This window comes from Strix aluco, chromosome Z (genome assembly GCF_031877795.1).
Source record: "Strix aluco isolate bStrAlu1 chromosome Z, bStrAlu1.hap1, whole genome shotgun sequence".
In the NCBI taxonomy this organism is placed as follows: domain Eukaryota; kingdom Metazoa; phylum Chordata; class Aves; order Strigiformes; family Strigidae; genus Strix; species Strix aluco.
Window position 1 is genome coordinate 75,104,089 of NC_133971.1, and position 26,953 is coordinate 75,131,041.

The 26,953-nt window shown below is 56.0% G+C and overlaps 1 protein-coding gene, 1 long non-coding RNA gene and 1 pseudogene across 2 annotated transcripts; 1 reads left to right on the plus strand and 2 right to left on the minus strand.

Moving 5' to 3' along the window:
- Positions 1 to 185: 185 nt before the first annotated feature.
- LOC141918209 (centrosome-associated protein CEP250-like) lies at positions 186 to 10,553 on the minus strand. Its single transcript, XM_074812373.1, has 10 exons — positions 10,449 to 10,553; positions 9,041 to 9,097; positions 8,298 to 8,362; positions 6,124 to 6,229; positions 5,149 to 5,377; positions 4,474 to 4,570; positions 3,930 to 4,026; positions 2,297 to 2,475; positions 609 to 753; positions 186 to 324 (listed from the first exon to the last, which is right to left on the minus strand). Exons 1-9 carry the CDS (start codon positions 10,546 to 10,548, stop codon positions 730 to 732), a joined length of 954 nt encoding a protein of 317 aa, XP_074668474.1. The 5' UTR covers positions 10,549 to 10,553; the 3' UTR covers positions 186 to 324; positions 609 to 729.
- A 4,377-nt stretch (positions 10,554 to 14,930) lies between these two features.
- Positions 14,931 to 16,144, plus strand: LOC141918570 (uncharacterized). The gene is made up of 2 exons (XR_012621721.1): positions 14,931 to 15,692; positions 15,999 to 16,144. It is a non-coding gene; the product is annotated as an uncharacterized LOC141918570 (long non-coding RNA).
- A 7,456-nt stretch (positions 16,145 to 23,600) lies between these two features.
- On the minus strand, positions 23,601 to 25,500 carry LOC141918818 (uncharacterized; annotated as a pseudogene).
- Positions 25,501 to 26,953: the final 1,453 nt, after the last annotated feature.

Sequence of the window (26,953 nt, forward strand, 5' to 3'; positions counted from 1 at the left end):
TGCAGTCACAGAAGCACAGAGGAAATGAAATACAGTAAGATTTACCATGGAGAAGGTTTGGCTTCGACAGAAAAAGGAACATTTCCATATTCAGGCAGTCATACGTCTGAAGGCAAGAAGTCTGAAAAGCAGCAGCAGCTGCAGACGAACACTTGCCAAGATCTTTGGCAACTGCTCACCTGCGACAAGTTTGTTCAGTCGCACTTTATCCAGTGCAAGATCTTCATTGACACTGCTCATCTTCGCTGCTGCAACGTGTAGAACAGCTACTTCAGCACTCGGCTTATTCTGAGCCCCTCTCAACTCTGCTACTGACTGCTCTCCCTGAAGAGACAAAAGAACAACATGAAAGCAAAGACAAGAAAATCCCTGACTTGAAGCAGCAACTCCAGATCCCCTTTGGTGTCTCTGACACACCCCCAGTCCAGCGCTCCCAATAAGCACGTGGGGACTAACTACACCAAGGAGCCTGTGTGGTCTGATCACCCTTTTCCAAGAAGGAGAACAACACTGTCACTGTCTTCTACTGACAGAAACGGCACCTGTGCTGGTCTTGCTACCACAACTCCCTCTCCCACGAGTGCTGCCTAGGAATAAGGTGACCATACCTTCTCCAGCGCCATGGTAAGCTCATGTTTCTCTTGCTTCAGCAGATCCCTCTGAAGGTGCGATTCCTCCAGTGTCTCTCTTGCAACTACCAGCTCACTCTCTAATAAAGAATGTTTTTCTTCAAGTGCAGCTAAGTCCTTCAGCCTATGAGAAGGGAAAAGACAAACAAGTTTTTAATGTAAAAACAGTCTCATTTCCAAAACCAAGATTACATACTATTTCCGAGATATGGCAGTTTGAACGATTTGCAACAGCTTTCTATTTACCCCTAAAGAACGCTGTAATTTCCTGCCTAGCGCTGCATCAGTCTTTGTCATTGACCCAAGTGAAACATTCATCATTGAGAAAGTAAAACAAGCTTCCAGAAATCACAGGTTTCCAAAAAGTTCAGGTGCTCTCAACAGCTTCCTGCCTGTTAGCTCTCTCTCCTCTTTTTGATACATTAGATACCAGACTTTCCAAAGTTCTTCTTTGCATAAGACAGACTTTTAAAGTCCAGATTAACATTCTCTCCATTATTCTTGCCTGCGGCAACAAAACGATGGAAGAGCCTGCAATCTATTTGGGGAGATCTGTATGAATTTCCAGTCCAATAACCATAAGATGACAGGATGATTCAGGCTGGCAGGGACCCCAGGAGGCCTTCAGCTCAAAGGACCTGGGGTCAGCTATGAGGTCAGTCCAGGTTGCTCAAGGCTCGATCCACCTGGGGCTTCCAAATTCCCAGGGACGGAATCTGCACAACCTTTCTGAGCAGGATTGCCTTCATGGTTCCATTTTTTGTTCTCTTTAAATCCAGCCGGAACCTCTCTTGTTTCACCTTAGGCCTGTCATCAACTACTCTGGTCAGCTTTGGAATGATTTTTTTTCAAGGGCCATAAAGAAAGTACAAGGAGGCACCTCTGCTGTGTGTCAGCAGGGAGCCAGACCTGCCCACGTGCTCCCTTCACCAGTCTGTGCTACACATGCTGAGCAGACAAAATCCATTCTTTTAGGGGGGCCTCCCACCATCCGGCAGCACCCACCCCTGCCCAGAGGAAGCTTTAATGCTCACAGGAGCTCCTGGTCATGACATGCTCTCTCCATCCTCTGCTGCTGCTCCACCTTCTCCCCCTGGGCTGCATCTTCCCTCAGCTGCAGCTCAGTGTTACTCTGACACAGACATGAGGCTTCTTGCTCCGTCTCTTCAAGCTGTTGCTGTAGCTCTGCTCTGGTTTTCTTGAGGTTTGCACAGTCCCTGCAGAGACAAGGCTCACTCAGAAGAATGAACAGGCCTGAAGAGTCACGGATCCCATTTCAGTCACTCCAGGCTGGTGCTGTGAGCAGCACAGTAAGGAAGAACTTGCCCTTCCCCTCACAAGGTCACTGGAGAGGGACAGAGGAAGGCAGGCAGGCTTTTGCCTTCGTTCACCGAGAAGCTGTGGCTAGCAAAGGGCCCCCAAAGAACAGAATTCAGAGAAGCAGCACGTCGAGAGGGAGGCGTCTTGTATTCCAACATCGCTCTGAGTCTCCAAGACAGCCTTAGGATTCACAGTAGTGCAGGAAAAGCAGTGACAGGAGGATGCTGAAGTGCCAAACAGGGGCATACATGGGGAGGGCAGGCGAATTCTTTGCCCATAACACCTCTGAACTGCCAGAACTGGAAGCAGATTGCCTCCAGAACGCAGGAGGAGGAGGGAACACTCACCTTCTGAGTGCTTCTACCAGAGACTGCAGGTGCTACTGGTGGCTGCTGGCCGTCTGGCATTCCTGCTCCAGTTGCTCGAGGCTTTGCTGCAGCTTCCTGCACTTCTCTTCCTGCTGCCTGTGCTGGTGCAGCAGGAAACTGATAGAGTCCTGCCTGGCAGAGAGCTCTTCTTCTAGGGCCTGCAAGGAATGGGCAGGGAAAAGCACAAACAAGCAATAAGGACCAGGGAAGATGGCTCCTGATAGCTGTGAGAGAAGCAAGCAGCGAGACAGCTCACCTGAAGGCAAAAGTTTTGATGAGGGGGTGGAGATCAAAGAGAGAAAAGCAGCAGAACACAGAGCTGGTGAGACTGGTGAGGTGATATAGTACCAAGAGTGGGATGGCTAGAAAGAAACTGGCTAAGTGAATGGAAAGGTTTCAAGATAAGCAAGGCAGCTGAGCCTGTGGCCAGTGGTGAAGACAAGGAGAAATTCTCACCTGTGTTGCTCCTCTCCTCCTTGCCAGTGCTTCCTGAACCAACACAAAGGCACGCTCTGCATCAACAGAGCTCAGACAAGAGAGGATGTTGCTAGACTCTGCCTGCTGGGAGCTGTCAGTGACCACGCTGTCACATTCATCTAACACCACTTGAAAGCCCACATCAAGCTGTTACTCTCTGCCCATTCTACTTGATTTTCTTTGTCTATTTCTCCTTTTCCCCCACTTCACCCTAGAAAACCATTAAAAACTCAATTCTTTCATTTCTTCAGTCAACAAAGAAGTTTTGTCCCTGCAGTCACAAGTGCTCCAGGGGTTTCTGAATACAGCTACTACAAACAAGAAGAAACAACTGTGAAGTGGCTGGAGGCTGCCTGAATGCTCAGTTTCTTGAAGCTCTCATGAATGATTTTAGTCTCCTTCAGCTTCTTAGAGCCAAGGAGACGAGGAGCACTGTCAACACTGGGTCAACACTGGAAATAGCAATGAAAGGAAATATTAATGCTACCCAGGGAAGAAGGAAGCTGATGAATACTGGAAAACAGCAATGAAAAAGCTAATGTGTATTCTGAGCAGTAGCACAAGAAGATAAAAATGACTACATAAGGGGAAAGAACTGCCTTTGTGAGAAGCTGTGTAAAAGATCTGATGATTAAACCCCCCTCCCTAGAGTGAGGTTTAGGACTAAGCTGAAGTTAGCCCTAAACAGTTAGATCAGTTGCAATTCTGGGGAAATAATAATGGTCAGTGAATGCAGAGTGAAAGGAGCAGAGTTGGCACGTGCATTGATTCAGTCAGTGACCTTTTATAAAAATCTAAATAACAGAGTCATTGCTCAAGGAGGTGGGAGAAGCCTCCAGGCAACACTAGAACACAAATGTCAAGTAGCCAACTCAGAAAGCATAGTCAAATAGAGACCTTACGGGAAAGGCAAAGGTACGGAAACTTCTAGTGACTTAGCTCAAGTGTCACAGGACAGCCAACTCAGAAGTTATAACAGGTTTTATGTCAGAAAAGTGGTATAATAATTAAACAGCCAGTAGCAGTTAACACAGACAGTATAAAACACATGTATCTATTCCCTGGGTCAGTCGTTTGCCTTCCTCAAGCACTTTTAAATCAAATTACAGGAATGTGGTCCCAACTCTGTACTCACCTGTTATATCTTTTATCAGCTTTTGGAGGGAAAGATTCTCTTCTTTGACACTTTTAGTCAATGAAGGTTCATATTCTTTCTCTAACAGACTTGCTTCCTGAGAATAGGATAAGCAAAGGGTGGGCAGGGAAGAGCTGCTCCCCTCTGCAGCGCTCCCAGCCTCAGCAGCATCGTCGTGCTGATAAGCCTCAGCCCTAGTGATTCCAGTATATTCCTTCCCACATCTGTTGAATTCCTTCTTTGCTAAAACTAAGAAGAGAAAGACCAACAGCTGATTTTCACAGGCTGCTATGAAGCTGTCAATTCCAAGGAACTTTGATCCCTGGAGATTTAGTCACAGGCAGAATAGCACTGGTGCAACCCCCAGAACTGTCTGCAGCTCCCTGCCACTGCCTGCACCTGGCACCTGGGTTGACTCACACGTGCCTGATGCTCCCACACAGTCAGCGTCCTCACCACTCTTTCTCTTGAGGAAACCACACCCCTTCGTGCTAAAGCTGGAGAACAAACATTGGGCCATCTCCCAAATAGAGGTAAAACATACTAGAATCTCCACAGTGTCGTTAAGTGTTTTCACGGTCTTCTCCTTCTCCTCGTTCTGCTTCTGAGACTGTACGTGCAAGGCTGAGAGCTCTGTCACCCTGAGAAGAGAAGGTCCACGTGCCATTCCAAAAGCACCACACACCATCACCCGCTAAAGAGCTAAGCAGCTCCCAGAAGCACAGCAGAGAAAGTTCAGCCCAGAAAATACAGCAAAGGCAGCGTTCATCTCTACAGGTTAATATGCCTGATGTTGCAAAATGGCCCTTCCTGCCCCAAAGGACTTCTGCTCTCAGTCTTGTAAGGAACTGTCAGTACAGAGGGGCTTAGGATGGCCCTGGGCAAATTCCTCCCAACTCCTTTGCACAGCCCTGGGTAGCAAAAGGGCTGTACAAGAGACACAGCTCTCTTTATGCTGGTCTCAACTTCTCACCAAGAACCACGTAACAGCAGAAACACTGTAATACACTGTGATCTCTTTTCCAGTCTTGTCTTACAAAAGCTTCTGTCTGTCAGACGTGTTTTTCTATCCTGCTGTTGAAGGCCATAGCTTGGCTAGGGACAGAAACAAGGCTGTGCAGAACGCGTGTGTTTTAAACGTGAACACAGCCCATCTACGAATCCAAGAAGCAGCCACAAAAGGTAATGTTGGTAAAAGCAAAGTTTAAAACACATTTACCTGTCCTGAAGCTCCTTCTTCTCCAGGTCCCCCTTGACTTGTAAGCGCATCACTTCCCAAGTCTTCTGGCTTGTTTCCTGTCCCGCTTGCTGCTGTGCCTGATCCTTTAGGACAGGTCTGCCCAGACTGACGGGCTCCCAGAGCTGCACGCCAGAGTTCAGGCGGGAGCAGTTTACAAGTACAGAGCCAGAAAGCCTCATCTGCTCTGCCTTCAGCTCGGACAAGTCTCTGCAGGAGGATCAAGAAAGAGATCATACTCACACCACTGTCTTTATCGGCTGACTCACTTCTGAAGCACGTTAATGGTGCAGCAGTAAAAGCTGGCAGGAAAGATGACATCTTTGCTGGGGACAAACCATTCATCTGACACTGGGATCAGGACACATCTTGGTAGTTGAGCAATGGGTCTATTTGACAGTTTGAGGAGTGAGGCTATTTTCTCCTCAGAGATAAGAAGTATGGAACAGCCAAAAGGCTTCAAGAATGAACTAGTAGGTCAGAGCATACCCTGCACATTAAGGAAAGCTTACAGCCAAGTAAGGTAGATAATATTCATGAATGACCTTTCCATCAGGAGCAGTGGGAAAAGAAAGCCAGTGAGATTTAAGGCAGATGTTAATCACTCTGTGAAAGGGACCGCTCTACGTGCTGCACGCACAGCTTTGGTGAGTCTCTTCCAAGGTGTCCGCATGTGCCCCTGTCTGTGTTAATACGCCCAAACATCAACAGAGTCAGTTCATCTCTTCAGGGCCTCCGCACTGCTTATAGCCTGAGCCCTGCGGTGTCCTCTGAAAACCAGCTCAAAAAATATTATTCTGAAAATAGCCAAAAGCATGCTTAATGGCATTGCTTCAGACTGCCAAAGGAGAAATCCTACCTTTAGCTGCAGCTAAAGTAACATCAAGGCTCAAAAAGCAGCTGTGAAGGGAAGCTACTTTTTTTCTGCAAGAGGTCCAGCCTGAACTTCTACTCATTGGTCAGTGGCAGTCTTCATGTCCAGGAAATGATGGCAGAAGGTTACCACCTGGCGCCACAGGCTGAGCAGACGGTTACGTTCACCCCTTAAGTAGCTGTCAGAAAGCTAAACAGGCAAAGACAACAAGAAACGCCAGTTCAGCCTCCGCTGTCACTGTACAAGTCTTTCAGATAGGAGAGAGCACAACCATCATCACCAGGTCTCCTTTAATAACAATTCCAATAGGGGCATCAAGGGCTGAAGAGGTACCACAGAGGTATCCTCAGTGGGCCTGCCACCTGACTTCAGAGAAGGGAACATCCACACTTCTCCTGCGGGAGTGGGGATCAGCAAAGCAAACTGACCACGATTCATCATCTCGCCTTGCAGAGGTGTCAAACAGTCTTGGAGGAAGAAGACAAAAACAAGCCCCTCCAAGACCAGTGTCAGATTTGCTTACAACAGGCTACTGGTAAGGGAGGCCTGTCCTCTTCTGCTGTTGGCTACTCTGAGTCTGAAAACACACAGACCTCTCTGCTCTGCACTGCTGTAGACAGCGATTTAGGAACTGTTGAAACAACGACTGTTCATGTGGGACTGCCCTACAGCATCCAGCAACAGCAACTGTTTGCCTTTAAGACCGAGCAGTGTGGTCACAGCAGGGGGGTATCTCCCATCCACACAGTCTGATGACACTCCTCTATCTCAGCCCCTGCCTCCTGCCAGTCAGCACCAACACAGCCTCAACAGAGCCACAACTTTCACACAACAAGTCACCTGTGCCAGAAGTAAAATGCATTCTCATTCCCCTCTGGCATCACGTCTGACATTCCCGCAGCCTTATCCCTACCTCACGTTCACTGCGCCATTCACTCTCCTTCAATTCCAGCTCCTCCTGGGCCCTCATCCAATCCGCCGTCAGTTTTTCAACATCTTTTTTAAGGGCTGAATTAACCTCACTGGCTTTATCGAGGTGCTCCCGCAGGAGAGTGTTCACGTCTGCCAGATGCTCACACCTTGGAAAGGGAGAAACAGCAATGAGGTCACGGAACAACTGCTGTCCACAGGCAGCACCCCCGTGACTTTCCAACTCCTTCAACACTGACTGTTGTCAAACTGAGAGGCAGTAAAAGTGCCTTCTAGGATTAACTAAGATCTCTCTGTGATGGCACACTCATTTGCTTCTCCTTGCTCTGAGCCTTCAATTTCCATCTACAGTTTCATTCCCCCTTCCTTTGATGATGCCCACAGCTAATGTCTTGCCTTCCCTTCATGCTCTCTGATCACTGGGTGCACCACCTTTCTCCATCCTTGTCCTGACCACCTCTCTTCCTCCACTATCCTCAGATTCTATGTCCTCTTCCCTTGCAATGATTGTACCCACCACTGCCCTCACCTTCTCCTTAAGCCTCTCCCTGTCTGTACAATACACTGGGTAAGACCTGTAGCAAAGATCCCACCTTGCTGACCCAGTAAAGTGCACACCACAAAGACAGCACCATATACATAGGGGAAACAGCTTTATATGAAACTTTCCACTGAAAATTGAAGAGCCAGGCGCTGCAGGCTTATGACTTTGGGGCCACAGACTGACATCCCACCCAGGACACATTTCAAGAACAAAATTTAAAGAATTGCTACCCTGTGAACAAGCACAAAACTCAGTTTCTGGATCAAAACATGAGTCGCGTTTCTCCCACCTTAGTTTGCAACATACGTAACACAGCACACACAGTTCATCTCCTGGACAGAGGTAAAAAGAAAAGCAAAGAAAGAAATGTGGCAGAAGATGCCTGTGGTGCAAGTGCTCTACTGGGGACTCTGTTATAAGCACAGGGTGTGCTATTCAGGGAGAATCAAACAGGAAAACTCATGCGCCACAAAATGTTCAGCACGTCAGGGCTTGATTCTCAACCTAAAACGGGGCTCTGCTGAGTAGCTCACCTACTGAATCATAGAATTTAGGCTGGAAAAGGACCTTTGGAGGTCACCCAGAGCAACCCCCTGCTCAAAACAGAGCCATTCAGCACGCAACACTACTACTGCACCACAGAACAGTCTGTGGACCTTTCTCCTTTCTAAACAACTTGCCCAACTGCTTCCCTTGGGGAGACCAGGTAGAACCCGACAGGTTTTCCCTCACTTCCATAAGCATCCAGGATACCAAATGTAAGGTAACACTTCTTCCCCTTACCTTTGAAGCAGTGCTTTCTCCAGGCTGTGGTCTTCTGTGGCTTCCCCCCTGCCTGGAAGGGATCCCTTAAGAAGAAAGGAAATGTTTAGTCAAATTCTTGTGTTCCCTTCACTACTGTTAGCATCCACTGCTTTCCCCTCTGTTTCTTTGGCACCTCAGGAGCTCGTGGCTTCCTGACCATGGAGGGGAAGGGTGTTATTCAGTGGGAGTGGCTCTCCTCAGCCTCCCACTGTCACACTCTCACAGCTGGGTATCCTTAGCTCATCACCATGAGTGCTCACTTAGACTTGAAGCCTGGGAATACTCTCCTATCCTTTGTCTCCTAGGTTTACTTTAGCTGTCAAGCAGAAAGAAAAGCAGAGGGCCGGCTCTGTGTTGAATACCACCATTCTTGCCTTCCAAAATGCTGTGTTTCAGCCGACTCTTTTTCAGAGACAGCCATATAATGTAACAGGCAGTACAGCCCTCTCCTGAGACCTAGGACAAATATCACTCTGGCAATAAAGCACTCTTCCACAAAATTGAAATCCTTCTTCAACGGGTTTTCTGGACTGGCATTTCTGGGACTACTGGCTGCTCTAAGAATGGCAACGGGACAAAACAGTGACGGGCAAACTTACAGTGCTTCTCTAAATCCCCAGGTAGTGAAACTTTGGTTTCCTCTGTCACTGTTTTCAGGAGCTTTTTGTCTGTGTGCACGAATGCTACGCGCACTATCTGTAGTCAGCAACCTCCACACTCACCCCTCCTGCTCCCAGCTGCTGCTCCAGCTCTTGACACCGAGTCCGGTACTGCAGCACCTGGGTGGATAAAGAGAACAAAGATGAGCGAATGCAGCTTGTAACAGACTCGGCTTCTCCCGCACCAGCTTTTCTCTGAGTCTTCACAGCCCAAGCACAGCACATTCCCCAGTGCTGCCGATATGGCCAACAAGAAGCCGTTATGACACAGGGAAGCTTCACCTTACCTATTATTAAAGAACTTGAGACTGGGTTTCTTTTACACATAGCGCTCCCTGCTCAGCTGCGGCAGCGATGGCAGCAGAGTGAGCAGACGGGCCCAGAGAGCCGTGCCCAGCCCACAGCCACTATGGACCCCAAAACAGTATTTCCAGCGGGCTGGAAGTCCAGCGGACCCTCGAAGTTGGAGAAATGAGTATTCAAAACTGCTTTTCACTATTTAGCAAGTACAGTTAGTTCCGACCCCAGTCCCGCTCAGCCACTGCAGATTCCTGCTCGCCTGCAGCAGACACGCACGGGCAGCAGAAGCGGGATGACCTGGCAGCAGCGCCGGGCGCACCGTCGGGCTCCGGGCCGGGCTGGGCCTGCCCCGACCCTGCGCCCAGCTCGGGCACCCTCCTCCCGCCAGCGCTCCTGGGCCCGGGCGAACGAGGTCCGGGCTGCCCGCCCCTGCCCGGGGCCGCCCCAAGCCGCCCCCGGCGGCTCGGCTCCTGCCTCCGGGCCGGCCCCTGCTCCCGCGGCCGCACGACGGCGTTCGCTAGCCGGGCCCCGCTCCTGCAGCGCGGCGGAGCCCTCACGGGAGGCTCGGGGGTCCCGCGGCAGGGCCCAGCACGCCGGGCCGGGCCGGGCCGGGCCGGGCGGCTCCCGGCACCTCCCCCGAGCTCCGAGTTCGGCGTCCTCCCGCCCGCGGCAGCGCCCGCTGGGGCCGCGCGGTCGCCCCCCCCCATCCCGATGGCCGCCGCCGAGGCCCCGCTCAGCGCGGCCCGGCCCCCCCCGCCCCGGACCGGTCCCCCCGGGCCGGCGGCCCCGCTCTCCCCTTCGCCCGCAGCTGCCGCCCCAGCCCCGCCAGCCGCTGCTGCGCCTCCTGCGAGCTCTGCAGCCTGCGCCGCCTCCCCGGGCCCCGCCGCCACGGCCCCGCTCGCCAGCCGGGCCCGCCGCCTGCCAGGCCCCGGGGCCGCGGGGGAGGGGGGGGTCCGAATCCACCGTCGGGGCGCTCGCCGGGACGTCCCGGCCCCCGGTGGCCCCCGGGAAGGGCGGGGGAAGGGAAGAGGTGAGGGGGAAGGGGAGGAGGGGAGGGAGGACCCCAACTCCTCCCCCAAGAGCAGCCGGGGGTGAGGCTGCGACGCGGGCGTGACGCCACTCCCGAGGTCCCCCCCACCCCAGGACCCCCCTACCCGCCTTCCCGCCTCACCTGAGCCCGCAGAGCCCGGAGGAGCAGCCGCCGCCGCCGCCGCCACCGCTGTCATGGTGGCCCTGAGGGGAGCGGGGTCCGCCATGGGGAGTGTGGGCATTGCCAGGGTGGGGGCGGGGCCAGCGGGGCGCATGCGCAGAACGCGGAAGGGGTGCGGACTGACGCCGCGGCCGCCATGGCGAGTGTGGGCATTGCCAGTGAGGGGGCGGGGACAGCGGGGCGTATGCGCAGGACGCAGAGGAGGGGTGCGGAGCGACGCCGCGGCCGCCATGTTGGGTGAGGGCAGCCCGTTCGGGGGCGGGGCCGGCGCGGCGTGACGGCCGCAGGGCGGGAAGGCGCTTTCCTCCGCTCAGCCGCCGCCGCCGGCGCTGTTTTGGAGGCGGTGCCGGTCGGGATGGGCACAGCTGCCTCCTCTTCCTCCTCCTCTCCCCCCTCCTCTCCCCCCTCCTCTCCTCACCCGCCCTTGAGGTAGGCAGGGGCTCCCCACTGGGCGCCCCCTCCCCGCAGTACCCCCTGCACTGGGGATGGGGGTCCCCAAGTTCTCCCTGGTACCCCCGGACCCTCACACACCCCCATTCCCTCCCCCCGGTGACCCCCCTGACAGAGCACTTGGTAGCAGGGGACAGGACCCCCCTGAAGTCCCTGCCCACTGGGACCCCCCCCCAGCAGGGGGTTTTGGGGGGCAGGACCCCTCGGGGACCCCAGGTGAGGGGTGCGCCCCCATTAAGTGACACCGCTGCCCCGTTAACTTGATATTTTCGCCATCACCCCCCCCCTCCCCCAATTTCCCTTTTTCTCCCCGTTTCTCACCCCTCAGGTGATGGCGGAAGAGGCTGAGCTCAGCGCCCCTGTCCCAGCAGAGGGGGCTCCCCCCACAACCCAGGGCCACCCCCACCCATCCCGGAGGCCTCTGAGGGGCCCCCTGAGATCCTGAGGTCTCCCTCCACACCGTGGGGTCTTCCCAGGGGTGCCCCCCCCATCGCAGACTGCTCCGAGGGGGCACCCCCCAACCCAGAGGAGTCCCCCCAAACCCCGGGGGGCAGCAAGGGTCCCCCCTGCCCGATCTTGGGGCGCTGTGTGTGGCACTGGAGGCGGCTCTGACCCGGGACTCCGGGGAGGCGATGCCAGCCGAGCTGAGCCCGATTTTGGGGGTCCCCTGCCCCCCCTGAGACAAGTGTCAGCACCTGGATGGGGCCCCGCTGCTGTGCGACAACCTGTGCCTGGTATGGGGGGGGCCCAAAATGCAGGAGGGAAACACCCAAAATTACAAGGGGGCACCCAAAATGGGGGGGGGGGGCACTCAAAATATGGGGGAATGAGGTGTTGGGGGTGGTGGGAGGGGGAGTGGGGGGATGTGGGGGTGTGGTGGGGGTTTGGGGGCTCCCGCTGACCCTCCCTGTCCCCCCCAGGTGCCAGGGGGCAGCCGCAGGGTTTGGGGGGCTGCGGATGGTGCTCAGCATCCTGGAGAAGTACGGCTGGAACCTGCTGCAGCCCGGCCCCCCCGGCACTGCCGCGCTGTCCGCTTCGGGAACCCCATCTGCTGCGGCACCGTTGACGCCATGCAGGTACCCCAAAACCCGCACTGGCACCTCAAAACCTCAAGGACCCCAATCCCCCCGTATCACCCCAATACCCCCCACAGAACCCCAATATCCCTCTCTAGCATCCCAGTATTTTGCTATAGGACCCCAATCCCCCTGTATCACCCCAATATCCCCTATAGCACCCCAGTATCCCATTACAGCACCCCAATATTCTGTTGTAGGACCCCAATTCCCCCCCCGGGATACCCCAGTTCCCCCTGCCCGCCCCCGCTCGTAGCCCAAATCCTCCCCAGTGACAGGGAGGGTTACTGCACGTGCCCCTCCCACGCAGGGGGGCTGGGGGTTGCTGTGGCTGTTGGGGTACACGGAGGAGATGGGGAAGGGGCTGAGCTTCCCCCCAGGGGTGGGGGGTCCCCAAATCCCCCGTGTGGTTACTGTCACCACCGATGTCCTGCTGCTGTGCACCGAGCTGGACCTGCTGCTGGCCGTGAGTGCTGGGTGGCAGTGGGACAAACTGGGGGGAAAGTCACTGGTACATAGTGGGGGCACTGGGAGGGTTACTGGGACATACTGGGGGGCACTGGGACATACTGGGGGCACACTGGGAAGGTTGTTAGGACGCACTGGGGGGGGCACTGGGACATTCTGGGGGGCAGCAGAACATACTGGGACATATTGAGGAGCAGTAGGAAGGTCACTGGTACATAGTGGGGGGCACTGGGAGGGTTACTGGGACGTACTGTAGGGCACTGGGAGATAGTGGGATATATTGGGGAGTGCTAGGAGAGTCACTGGCACATACTGTGGGGCACTGGGAGGGTCGCTGAGATGTACTGGGAGCACTGGGACATAGTGGGGGGCACTGAGAGGGTTACTGGGACATACTGGGATATATTGGGGAGTGCTAGGAGGGTCACTGGTACATACTGGTGGCATTGGGAGGGTTACTGGGATGTATTGTAGGGCACTGGGACATACCGGGATATATTAGGGAGCGCTAAGAGAGTCATTGGAACATACTGGGGGACACTGGGGAGCACTAGGAAGGTCACTGGTACATACTGGGGGCACTGGGAGGGTTACTGGGATGTACTGCAGGGCATTGGGACATACTGGGCCATACTGGGGAGTACTGGGAGGGGCACTGGGTCGTACTGGGAGGCACTGGGATGTACTGGGGGGCACTGGGAGGGCTCTGACTCTCCCCCTGCCCTCCCCCCAAGAACCAGCACCCGAACCCCCAGTTCTTCACTGACATCCTGGCAGGGGGGCTGAGGTGAGCGGGGACTGGGAGGGACTGGGGAGAGCACACAGCTATAGTGGGAAGGAGTGGGGGGAGCACATGGCTATACTGGGAGGGACTGGGAGGAGGTTGGGCTGCACTGGGAGGAGTGGGTGGGGCACTGGGCTATACTGGGGGTGCCCAGGGATGTACAGGGAGGGTGGAGTGGGGTTGTCACTGGTTCATACTGGTCTGTACTGGTGTGAACTGGGAGTGGCTCCTCTTCCTGCTCCCAGAGGCCACTGGTGGCCGATTCGCTGCCAATAACGGATGGGGACGGCCCCGCAGCTACAGGGCTGAGGGGGGCTATAGAGGGGTGGGGGGGCTGTAGAGGGGGTATAGGGAACGTTATAGGGGCTGGGGTGGCTCTATGGGGGCTCTATAGGAGCTGGGAGGGCTATAGGGGGGCTCTATAGGGGCTGTGGGTGCTCTATGGGGCATCTGTACGGGTGGTGGGGCTATAGGGGGGTGCTGGGGGGTGCTGGGGGGGCTCTAGGGGCTGTAGAGGGGCTGGAGGGCCTGGGGGTGGGCTCCTGGGGTCGGGCTCCTGGGGTCACGTGTGGGTCTGTAGGGCCCCTATAGAGCCCCTATAGATCCTGAGAGTGTCCCCCCGCCCCCCCCCTCCTCCAGGCGGACCCCCCCTGCCAGCCGCCATGGGGGGACCCCAGGGTACAGCCCCCCCAACCCCCCCCGATCCCCTATGGGGGATTATGGGGATCTATAGGGTCCCTCACCCTCTTTTTTTCCTCTCCAGCGCTATAGGGGGGGGGGCCCCCGACTCTGGGGCTGCCCCCCAACACCAGCAGCGAGGTGGGGGCTGTGCTGCGCCTCCTGCACCTTCCTGAACCCCGGCCCAAGCGTCCTCTGTGGGGTCTGCGAGTGCCCCCGCCTCGCCCGACGGCCCCCCCAGCCCCCAGGTCAGTTTGGGGGGTCCCCGCCCTTCCTGGGGGGGTCCCTGAGTTTTGGGGGTGACCCCAAGCCCTGACCCCCCCCCCACACACCTTTTTTTTACCATAGAGCTGGCAGTGCCCCCATTACACCTTCTGCAACCAGGGCTCGGGGTGCGTCTGTGACGTCTGTCACCGCTCTGGGGGGGGTTCCCTGCCCCCCCGAACCCCCCCGCATCCCCCCAACACCCCCCAGCCTTTGGGGGGGTGACTGACACCCCCCCCCACCGCCCTCACCCCTTCCCAGGAGGCCGAGGGGCAGCGGCAGGAGCGGCTGCAGGAGGAGGGGCAGCGCATGGTCACCCTGGTCAGGGTGAGCTGGGGCGGGGCCTGGGGGGTCTGGAGGTGCCAGGGGGTTCAGGGGGGGTCTGGGGGTACCACGGGGCATCTGGGGGGCTCTGGGGATCCTCAGGGGATGCTGGGGGGGTCCTGGGGGTGCTGGGGGTGGTCCTGGAGGGGTCTGGGGGTGATGGCGGAGGTCTGGGGGGGCTCTAGGGATCCTGGGAGTGTTCTGGGGGTGCCAGGAGGGGTCCTGGGGGGGTCTGGGAGTTCTGGGTGGGGTGTGGAGGGGTCTGGATGGTCTGGGGGTCCTGGGGGAGTCTGGGGGTGTGGGGGTGCCAGGACACATTTGAAATTTCTGAATTTTGAAGTTTGGAAACCTCAGAGCTTTAGATTTGAATTTTCCAAATTCCAAATTTGAAATGTCTGGGGTTATGGAATGTTGGAATTTTGAATTTGAAAATGACAAATTTTGAAATGTCCGCATCTTGAATTGGACATTTCTGAAATTTGAAATTTCTGACTTTCAAAATTTGGAAATCTCTGAACTTTAGATTTGAATTTTCTGAATTCTAAATCTGAGCTGTCCGGGTTTGGAATGTCGGCAGTTTGAATTTGAAAGTGCTGTATTTTGAGATGCCAGAATGTTGAATTAAAAATGTCTGGAATCTGAAGTTTCCGCACTTCCAAATCTGGACCCCTCCGAGCTGTCCGTTTGTCCTGCCGGTGCTCTGTCCGTGCCGTTCCTGCAGGGCCCATCCCAGGACGCGGTAACGAGCTGGACACCCCCCGCAGCAATTCAGCGAGTGCCGGGAGCTCCTGCCTGGCCAGACACACAGCTGAGGGTGCTGGTGCTGCTCCCTCTCCTCGCGCCGTGGGCTGAGATTTAAATCTCTCCCACACTGAGGTGCCTTTCTCCCGCCGACAGCAAACGGAGAAACCTTTCCCGCCTGTACAGAGCGTCCTGGGAATAACTTGAGGCGCAGCGGCCGTGCTGCTGAAGCCTGAGCACAGGCCGTTCCCTCTTTATTCCAGAGGCGGGGACAGGGACCTCCCTGGGGCGACTCCTCTGCTCGGGGGAAAGGCGCTCTCCGAGGAGCAGCCTCGCCAAGACCCCGCTCCTCTTCTCGCACGGAGTGTAGAGCCCCTGCACGGGAGTGTGACACCTGAAATAAAGACTCTGGAGACCAAGGTGAGTTTGGAGAGGAGATACTGCTTTATCCCGCACAGGGGAAGAGTCCGCAGGTCAAGCACTCGGCACAAAAGAACTTGGGAGTGTTTATACACCCCAGACTACATGATTACACCTTTACTGCAGTGATTATTGGTTAATTACTTATCGCTTGTACCCCTCAGTGGGGAGTGATGTGCTTGCTCTGATTTAAAGTGACAGTGGGGTTTTAATTGTCTGTGCAAGTTCAAAGGGTGAGGGTCTGTATCCAGGCAGGTTCTTAAACTGATTTAAGTAAAACAATTTTAACAATCTTCCATGTTCCAGGGTGTTTCTCCTCTCCAAGGACTGTAGCTCCTTACAAGAAGTTCCTTGCTGACTGTTTGAAGGACAGACTGATCTGTCTGATGTGTCCAATCTGTCCTTGTATTTGATGAGAAACATTTGCATGGACAATGAATGTCCCCTGTGTCCTTGGGTGTGATGAGAAGCCTTTGTGGGGCCTGCAGGGTGCCATGAGAAGCAGTTTTGCGGCCGATGATTCCCAGTAAACGATACATTCTTTCCCAGGGGTGGCAAGCACATAAAATTTAAGCAGCTCTGAGTAAGGGCTCTTGCTCAGGGTACCCAATACAGCCTGGTGTGTGCAAACACTGCTTTCTCTCTGGTAACGCTTTCTGTCACAAATACTCCCTCTCTCAGAGGTGCCCTTTCTGACAGGAGGGGAAAAGACAGACCAAGGACACTGATGGAGAAAGGGGAATGGGAAAAAACAGACGTCACCAGGAGAACTTCTGCTGCTGGGGTTGGGAAGGCGCCTGATTCCAGGTGCCTCTTCCTCCTCTCTCTCAGTGTCTGTGCAGAGGCTGTGCTTGGGAACAGCGTCACTGCTGGTGGTGACACCAGCATCACCACAGCCCGATGTATTTCTGGTGGATTTGAGCAGCTCGGAGACGTGCTGTACTTCCATCAACCTGCCCAGGCTGCTGGTCGGCTTCCTGACTGGGGACGGACCACCTCTGCTCAGGACTGCACGGCTCAGCTCCAGTTCCTTGGATCTCATGCAGTCTGTGAGTGTTACCCGCTGGCCACCGTGTCCTACAGTCAGTCCCTGGCCATGTGTCACCCCATGCTCTGTACAGGCTGATGAGCTGGAAGGTGTTTTCCCTGCTGGCAGCTGGCTCTGGGCTTGGGGCACTGACTGGTTTCACAATCATCACAGACTTCTCAAGCCAATTGAAGGGTTGTGGCCCAGCCCAGTTGACCACTTCTGTGATGTGATGTCTTTGCTGGACATACCATGAGGCACAAGCAGTCACCTTCTGAATAAATGGGGATAAACTGGGAAAAAAACCCCACAGATGTCAGAAAACCCCCCAAACTTCCCAGGTGATGTGGGACTGGGACCCTGCCAGCCCGCAGGGCACTGCCATCCCTCTCGTGCCCTGAGGAGAAACCTCACCACAGGGGTGGCCAGCAGCCACTGGGCCTTAATGGTGCCGGGTGTGGGCAGAGAGGGACAGGGTCTGCTGTCACCAGTGTCCCCGAGCTGTGGGGACATGGGGACGTCCCGCTCCTGAGGGAAACGTGCGATGGCCCTGCTGAATTAGCAGCCGCCTCACACAGTCAGGCCGCCGGCAGGGCCTTGCCCCACAGGAGTCAGTTCCTGAGGAGATGCCTCAGCTTCCCCTGTTTGCAAAGGGCAGGGCAATGGCAGGAGGGGAGCTGGCTGTCCCTCGAGGTGTCTCAGGTGGGGGGGGCATCGGAAAAGGGATAATTACCCCCCCCCCCAGCTCAGCCTCCTGGTCAGGGTGGCTCTCGCCATCCCCTCAGGGTCAGGTCCCGGCTTGGCAGGATCATGGCTCCTGCCAAGCATTCAGGGAGAGGCTTGGAGAGCCTTTCAGGACACAGGAGGATCGGAAGCACTCAAAAAAGGGATGAAAAATTAAAGAGCAGGTGCATTTCTGCAAACCCAGCCTGTTTTGGGCAGACAGGGCTGACAGCAGAGGGTGGCACAGGCTTGTTGCTGGTGCCTCACCACAGGGCCTGGCCTGGCACCTGGGTGCTTTGCCTTGACCCAACCTGTTCCTGCTCCTTCCCTCACCATCAACTGCTCTCAGGGTACAGGGAGATATTTCGGGGGACAGAGTGAGCCCAAGACCGTGGCAACGAGCCCAGGATCTCTGATAGCTTTTGATTTTGAATGAGAATGAAAACTGAGAGAGAAGAGTCAGTTCCTTTTCCCATCTCAGAGCTGAAGCACAGAAGAGAAACTTAAGAACTGACAAAAAATAGAGCATTTCGAGGTACCCAGCTGCAGGGAGATCACTGCCCTCCTGCTCAGGGGTGCAGTGTTGGACTAACAAAGTTTCCAGAAAAGTGCTGATTCATCCAGGGTGGAAACGCTGTTCCTTCCACCCAGAGTTAAAAACCTGTGGGCTACAAGGTGTGACAAATTATTGCAAATCACTTAATCCCATAACACAGCTGCAAACTTTGAGAGATAGAAACCATCCTGCATCAGAGCGGGAGCCCTCAGTGTCAGCAGGAGGCTGAGCACGCCAGAGAGTCTGTCCATCTGTCCTGGAGTCATGGCCAGTCACACTCCATCTTCTCGTGCTTCATTTATTGGCTTTATCAAAGACTTTGTCCGGAAACACCCTGCTAGAGCAGCAGGAGAGTGACCCCTCCACCCTGGCAAGGGAAGGTGGCTCATTGTCTCCACGCTGCCCTCATCCTGCTCCTCTCCCCAAAAGGAGAGAAAACCCCCCAGAGGATGGGGGAAAAGGGCTGAAATCCAAGTCCTCAGCATCCTCAGCTGTGCTTCGATTGCCGTCAGGTCTCAGCTGGTGACGGCAGGAGCCAACCTGGGCCCAACTGAGCCAAATTTATGTGTTTGGGAGGATCTACACACACCCATGTGCACACATAGGGATGCTACAGTGAGTGTTTTACTACGAGTAGTAGCCTGGCACCGAGATCACGGCTGTCGTGGCACACCCATGCCGCACGGGTGGCAGCACGGGGGCAGTTTCTGTTGGGGTCGGTGCTGATGGCTTACGAGGACATGTGCGTGTGCCGGGGGCCCGGCCCTGCCTGCCCGTTTTGGGGAGCTGGGGCAAGAGGAAGACTTTTGGCAGGGGTTGACCTGAAATGACATTTTGCCGCTTTTCTGTTTTTCTCACAGCTTCTGCAGCGGGGTGAGATCTCCGTCCCTGCAGCCGTTCAGATGCACACGCGTGCCTGTGTGTCATTGCAGGTTTACTGAAGCGGCTGCTTCAATGTGAAACAGGAGCAGCTGTTCCATTTTTTGGGTTGCTTAACCCCCTCCTAACTGTAATAAACACAGTGATCAAGGACACACAAATATTACCCTGGAGAAAGGGGACCAAAAGCTTGGAAAAGGATGAAAGAATCACACCGATTATTCCTTTAAAAAGTATGTTTCCTTAGCTGAAGCTGCTAAATTGACTCGACTTTACACAATGGAAGGTTTTGCGGTTGTTGTTTGGTTGTTTGTTTTTTTTACAGTGAATAAAGTGTTTTTTTCCTCATAAAAACCCCCACCAACTCTCAGGCCAAGTGATGCAGTTTCGATGTGTCACGCAGGCAGGGTTAGCGCAGATCCCACTCTCAGGAAGGTCGGTATAAAACCCAAAACATGAGACTCTGGTCTGGAGCGGGGCTACAGGTGCCTGAAACCAGCACCTGGCCGCCCCCACTGTCACAGCACGGGGTTTATTTTTCAGAGGAGGGCTGGGAAGGGACAGGTTTCACCCCGGGTTCATGCTGAGGCGGGTGCAGGCCTTTAGTCTTGACTCCTGGAGGACTAAATCCCCTGCCTGGGGGATGTGGGGCCATCAGGGGTTTAAAGCTGGGAGCTCCCCTGCGGCTGGTCCCAGCCTAAGGAGGGGTAGGACAGGGAAAGGCAGGTGAGCCCAAGCTCCACCACAAAAGATCTCCAGCAGGTTGGGGCACCGTGCCTCAGCTTCCCCACCTGCCCTGTGGAGGTGGTGCTGTTGCCGCACAGGTCGTCGGCAAAAAGCCTTTGGAGAGTGACTTCCACCGGGATTCATTACTGGGGGGCAGAGCCACAGGACACCTGGTTTGCTGATAATTCACCCCATCCTAAGGCAGGTGTTTAAAATAGCTCCTGTGCCTCACTGTGCTGAGAAGGGTCAAAGGGTTTCAGACGCTGCCTTGGGGGCAGCTGGATGTTTTCCTTGCAGCAGGATGTGAGGTGAGATGCCACCTCTGAGTCTCCAGCTCTTCAGGTCCCTGCGGCGAGCCCGGCCCCCATGCCCCAGGTGGTTTTTCTCCTCGGGGCTCATCTGTGTTGTTCCAGCCGTGGCAGGGGTTTGGCTGTTGCTCATCTCTCATTCCCAGACAGCGACGTGCAAAAAACAACCCTCGCTGTTGCTGTGGCTGCAGGCTGCCCTGGCCAGTCATCTCTGCATCACCAAGCACCTTTGCTGGGGATGGATGGGTACAGGAAGCCACAGGTGTGATGAGTGCTGGCCCTTTGCAAGTTCTCAGCCATCCACGGGACTCTGGTGCTCCCAGAACGGGAGGTCAAACAGTCTGAAATCTCACCCTGCTCCTGCTTCATCGTTTTTTTCTGCTTTCCGAAATGTGGGTCCTTCCCCTGCTGAGAGCGGGGAGCAATAAAAAGTTGTGAAATAGAGGTGGGAGTGCGATGCTGGCTCCAAATTGTTTCCTGCTGGAAATCTCCTGCATCTTCATCCTCTCCTATCACAGCTGACAGCCGCAACGGGCAGCGAACATCTCCCTGTCGAGGAGAAATGAGGGATGAAAAGGCCTTTTCCTTTTCCCCAGCCCCTGTGCCACAATGCAATGATGTGGAGGGGAGCAATGGGCATCGGCTGCCCATCTTCAGGTCTCCCGTCACACCTACCGTGGTCCTGTCCCTGTGGCAGAGGTCTGGGACATGGATCTGGTGGCTCTCAGCCCTGTGAAGGCATTACTGCACAGGAAGGCAGGTGCACAGGCGTCAAACACGTACCGATCCTTTCCCAACACCCAAACCTTAAATACACCCCATCACCCTGGCAGGACAAAACGGTACCCGGGCAGCGGGATCTTGCCAGGGGACACGATGGCACCGTTCCCCTCCTGCAGCACAAGCCTGGCAGGGACAAAATCATCAGCAACAGGCAGAAACAAAGTGACTATCAGCACCCTAGCCCCACACCTGACCTACTCAGCCTTTCTGCGGCGAGTTTTCTAAGGAACACCGCAGCAGTCAGCCAGCGTTTACAGGCAGGGGGGGCCGAGCTCAGCCCGCAGCCGGGGCAGCCGCCAGAGTGTTTTGGTGGTGCTGAGGGGGACGGTGGCCACCCGGGGGGCTCAGGCTCCTTGCGGTGGCAGACAGCGTGGCGGGGAGGTTTGCTTTGTGTAAGAGCAGCTTCCCGGATGGTCCGGGGAAAAAGTGAGTGAGAGAGGAGGTTAAATACAAACCACATCTCAAAACAGGCCTAAACTTTGAAGGTGTGTGGAGCTGCGCTTCCTGCTTGTAGCAGCCCTGAGGAGATGAACGATGCAGCTGAGTTTAAAAAAAAAAAAGGCAAACCAGACAGAGTTAATGCTTTCTGCTGAAGGCAGAGGCACAGCAGTGACCCAGCACACCAGGTTACCCCACGAGGCTGGGACGTGGCTCCAGGACCCCCCATTCCCTCACACAGCAGCCCCCTGGCTCGGACAGCGGTGCTGGTGAGCCCGGGGTGAGCCAGGGAGAGGGACCGTTGCCTGGGCACGGGGGAGGGGGGGGGGGGGTGTTTAAGCAAGAGAGCTCTGGGGCAAGAAAAGGAAAGGATGGTCCTGTTGTCTGAGATGTGGGGGACTTGCAAAGTAACCTGCAGAAGGGGAAACGTGCCCCTTCCTTGGGGCAGACACAGCCCAGCATGCGCAGCGCAGCAGGTGGGCCATGAGGTCAAGCAGGAACAGGGCTTCAAAATTCAGCACATTAATTTAAAAAAAAAAAATCCCAAGTGAAAACAAAACCCAAAACCAACACCCCCAAAAGCCAAAGCACTGTAGAGCTGGGAAGTGGGGTTTGACAGTTTGGAGGGTAAAAGCTCAAGCGAAGCGTTACCGCCGCTGACTGATAGCGACCGACTTCTCATAATCCCAAGATCAACTTCCTCTCACTCTGCGTTCGCGGCAGCCGAGCTGGAGGTGGGCACAGCCCGCCGGCAGCTTTCTTCACCCCCCAGCACCTGGCACCCAAGACCCGCTGTGCACCAACAGAGCCAGAGCAACAGGATCTGCCTGACAAAAATTTAATTTGGCTGGCAACACCCGGCCTTTCACAAGGTCGCTTTGATGGTTGTTTCCTTGCCGTCCCCAGCACACGCTCCGCACCAGCCTGCGGGTGAATGGAAACACAAAGGGCTCCACAGCCCTTCGATCCCTCCCAGACCTGCCAGGAGCTGTCGGCCCTGGAAACACCCCGCCGAGGGATGGGTCCAGTCTTCCCCGTGGTGCTGTCGGCTGGCTGGTCCTGGCTGACATGGCTCAGTGAGCCTTTGGGCGAGGCCTTCGGAGTTAGTCTCAGCTGGAGACAAACGGGTGGTCCCCACAGTAGCCCTGCAGTAGCCATGCCACGGTGTGGCCACCGGTACCCGGCATGCTCGCAGCATCCTTCATCCCACCCCACAGTAACGGGATGTCTCCATCACATCAAGTGGTTTGTTTTTATTTAAAACCGCATTAAAAAAATACAAAATTTCTGAATTCCCCTGTACAATATGAACTATCAAGAAAAAACCTGCCAGCTAAAACATATAAAGACTTGACAGCGCAGACAGCCCAGAGCAGCTCCCCCCTCCCCAGCCCCAAACAAGACACCCGCAGGGAAAACCAAAACACCTGGCAAGGGAACAACAGCAACCAGAACTCTGTACAGAGAGAGCTGGGGAGCAGGCAGCCGCTCCGCACCCCACCAGACAGAAACACTGAAGGTGGGGATGGACAGGGGGCAGACACAGAGGGAAGGCCTGAACAGAAAAGTGGGGGATCAGCAGCTGTGGGAGCAAGGCATGGGTGGGAAACCCACGCAAATTATAAATAAATAAATAAGTTATCCTGCCGGCTAGAACTCTCTCTTTAAAAAACAAATCCATGAAAATAAATCAAAAACAAAAACTGGAAAAAAGAAAAAAAGGTAAAACGTTATCACTATTAACAACTATACATCAAAATTTGCTCTTGTATAACTGAACACATTTACAGCTCTGTTGGTTTGCATCATTTGTGCGTTCGTGAGGGCACTGAGAAGCAAAGAAACCCAGAAAATCCAGGCGAGGTGGAGGCACGGGAGGTGAGGGATCACCTGCTTGGCTCCCAGGTGTCTTCTGACCTTTTTCTTTTTGAAAGGGGGAAAGGAAGTATATACCCAGGCGAGTCTTGGAAAAGCAGCAGTGTAGGAAAATCCAAGTATTTCCTCCAGCACAGCCCAGATCTCAGCTGAAGGCACTCGAGCATGGTGACAGCGGAGGAAGCAGCTATTCGGCCACAGTAACTGCCCTTCCCCCAAGTTTTCCCCCCGTTGAAGCTTCTCTTGCAATAAGGTCTCCGATCCTCTCACCGTCCCGAATTCAGGTGGTCAGGAAGATGTTTGGGAGCCACCAAAACCAGATGGTTTGCAGTAAGGTCTCCTCTCTCCACCAATAACAGAACCAAAACCAACAAACAAAAAAAAAATTACTGGCAAGACCAGCAAATGAGACAGGGTCATTCAGATGGAGCCCAGGACAGCTGGGTTGGATGGTGGCCACCAGCACTTGGAAGATCAGGTCTCCAGCCCAGCTTTGGGGCAGGATGTGCGTGTTCCCAATGATCCCTGCTCAGTGCTACGGTGGTGAGGAAGCCTGGTCTTTGCTTCTTATGGCCAGGACATGCCTGGAGCTGTTATGTGCCAGGGTCCCGGGCCAAACCATGAGGGTGGGGTGTCTGCCATCTCCTAGGGCAGGTGAATGCCTCGCAGCCAGGAGTGGTTGAAAATGTCCTCCAGAGATGGTCTGTCTGAAGGCCGCGAGGACAAACACCACCTGATGAGATACTGGCACGCTGAGGAGAGAAACCAGACACCGCCAGTCAGAGAAGGCTCCTGTCCACCTTCCGCCACTGTCCGCAGTGCGCAGGACATGCTGGGTGTGCTCAGAGCTATCCCTAAACCTCCTGATCCAGGAGCTGTTTTGGAGGAGAGCAGGATGGCAGGACACGTGCCACATCTCCCAGCTAACCACGGGAGATCACCCTCCTCACGTGCCACCTCCCCCAGCTAACCACGGGAGATCACCCTCCTCCACAGTCGTAAGAGCGGGGATGCTTGTGCGCCCGGTGCCATCTCACAAACCCGTTGTCCACCACGAAGCCGGGTACCCACCGAGGGAGATCGGCTGGCAGAAGAAGAGCTGGCCCCTGACGATGTCCTCATCCTGCTCGAAGGGGACGTCCCCGCAGACCATGTCATAGAGCAGGATGCCCAGGGACCAGACTGTTGCTGAACGGCCGTGGTAGCGGTGGTAGAGGACCCACTCTGGTGGGCTGTACTCTCGTGTTCCTACGGGAGACAGGTGGAGCTCATCAGGCGGATGCTGCCTGCTCCCGGATCCTCACCTGAGTGTCCTTGGGGACACGGGGGCTGCACCAGTGGTGGGGGGGGACGATGCACGGTGTGACCCGCCGCCCCCCTCGCCAACACGGGACTCTTGTTTACAAACTTTGGGTTGTAAAAAAAAGCTGCTGGTGCCGGAAGAGGGCAGCACGGGCCCGGGGAAGGCTCGACCGTTACATGCAAATAAAAAAAAAAAAAAAAAAAAAAAGAGGAAAAAAAAGAAAAAAAACCCCACAGGTGGGAAAAAAACACGCCTTTCCCCCCTGCCTTAGCCAAAACCAAAAATTTAAAAAAAGCCAAGGCAAACAAGGGGAGTAGAGCAGCCCAAGGCCTTCCATGCCTGCAAACCAAACCGGCCAGCATACAGGTTTTGCAAACTCCCCCTGCCCCGCTACACCCACAGGTTTCCACCCTCTCGGGCCTCGCCTTATCCCCCACCCTGTGACGCCCCGGTTTCTCCTGGTAGCCCCGGTCACTCACCAGCTCACCCCACACGTTCCCGGGCCACATGTTTGATGGCCACCTGCAAGCCAAGGGGAGCGACAGGCTGAGCCTCCTCCTCCTTCTCCTCCTCCTCCTCCTCCCCTCCTCCCTTCCGCCCTGCCAGCCCCGCCACCGTCCCTGCCATCAGAGAGGCGGATGCCCGAGTAAACCGATCCGTAGCCGCCGCTCCCCAGTAGCTGCCCCTCCTGGTACAGGTCCTCCAGCCGCACCTTCTCCTTTCCTGCGGGCCAGACCGGGCCGTCACCGCCCCGCCCCGGCCGCCCCCCTGCCCGCCGCCAAACCGAGCCCAGCCAAACCGTCCCGTCCCACTCTGACCTGGCGGTGGTTTGGCCGCGTGTAGCTCCCCGCCGCTCCCGGGACGTAGATGGGCCGGGAGGGGATCTTCGGGAGCTACACCGCAGCCCCCTCGCCCGATTCTGGGGCCAGGTGAGGCACCTCCCAAACCGGACCGGGCACCGGTGGCTCGGCGCCGGCGATCGGGCTGCCGAGCGGCTGAAGGCGGGCGGGGGAGCCTGGGGAGAAGGAGGCGGAGACGGAGGAGACGGAGGCGGCGGCGGGACGGGGCGGGGAGGGAGCGGCCTCGGCACAGCAGCCCCCGGCCGGCCCCGGGGGGAGCGGGGGCCAGAGCCGGGCTGGGCAGAGCCGGGGGGCGGTGCTGCCATGCCAGGCCCAGCCGCGCCGGCCCATCCAGTGGCGCCACCGCCAATAGGGCGAGAGCCGCGGGGCGGGGACGAGGCGGCGGGGCCCGGCACGGCGGGAAGGGGAAGGGGCCAGAGGCGCGCGGGGGGGGGGGTCGGGGGCAAGAAACGCCGGGAGAGCCAAACTGCTGCTGTCAGCCATCGCTTGTCCTCTGCCCGACTGCCCGGCCGTGGCCCCGCTGCCCAGGGAGCCCTGACGCATTCTGCGGTTGCCACGGCTCGCAGGACGCAAACTTGGGGGGGGGGGGGGGGGCAAGGGGGCACGGGCAGGCTCGGCCCGGCCCTGCCACCAGCCCGGGATTTGGCCCACAGGCACGCTGCCCGCTCGCCCCGACCGGCTGCTCTCTCTGCCGGGCCGGCAGAACTGGCTGGCTGGCAGCCACGGAGCTCCTCTTCCTCCCGCATCTGCGCCAAGATCCCCATGTTTTGGTGGCTTGTTCTTCACTTTAGTGTTTTTTTCCTGCAATCCCACAACTTCCCGGTGGACCCCATCCCGTCCTCCCGCCCCGTGCTGCTGTTACTTCACCACCAGCAAACTGCTGCCTGAACTTTTCCCTGCTCTAGTAAAAGTGGCAACTCCAGCTGAAGACTCTTGACTAACAATCCTGTTTAAATTTTTTTTCTCCTCCTTTTTTTTTTTTCCCTCAGAAGTCACTGTCTGAGATGCTTCTCCGAGTTCCAGAAATAAGATAAATAATTTCCTGGGTGGGGGTCTCAGATGACTGGAGAGGAGGGTGCTCAGAGCCACCACAGCACGGAGAAGACTGACACATCGGGGCCAGAAAGAGGACAGGAAAAATTGATGTGACACGCAGAGAGCTTTGGGGCACGTGCGCACACACACACTGCCTGCAGACACACGTGGGTACAAAGAGAAGGTGCGATGCACACCCGCAGCATGCGCACAACCGCACTGCGAGACACACATCTGGAACACAGAGCGCAACGTGCGGTGTTCACCCCCCCCCCCCCGAGCGTGCGCACACACACCCCCCCCACATGTGCACACGCTGCAGCACGCGGGATGTACCCACCCGCACGCCCCGCACACACGCACCTCGTGTGCACCCACCCCTGCGCCCACCCGTGAGCTCACAGCGTGCACCCAGCGATGCGCGTGCTCGCAGAACGCCCCTCCCACGGGGACACATGCAAACTGTGCACTCCTCTCTCTGCTGCAGGTTTTCCAGCAGTTTCTTGGGGTTTTCCCCCCCCGCTTCTTAAATACCTTCTCCCAGAGGCACGACCACCATCGCTGATGGGCTCAGCCTTGGCCAGCAGCGGGGCCGACTTGGGGCCAGGGAAGCTCCTAGCAGCTTCTCACAGGAGCCACCCCTGTAGCTCCTCACTTGCTACCAAAACGCCCCACAGCAACCCAACCCAATGCCCAAGCTGCATTTCCCCTATTGCCCCACTATTAAGGGATGCTAGTGCTAAAAGGA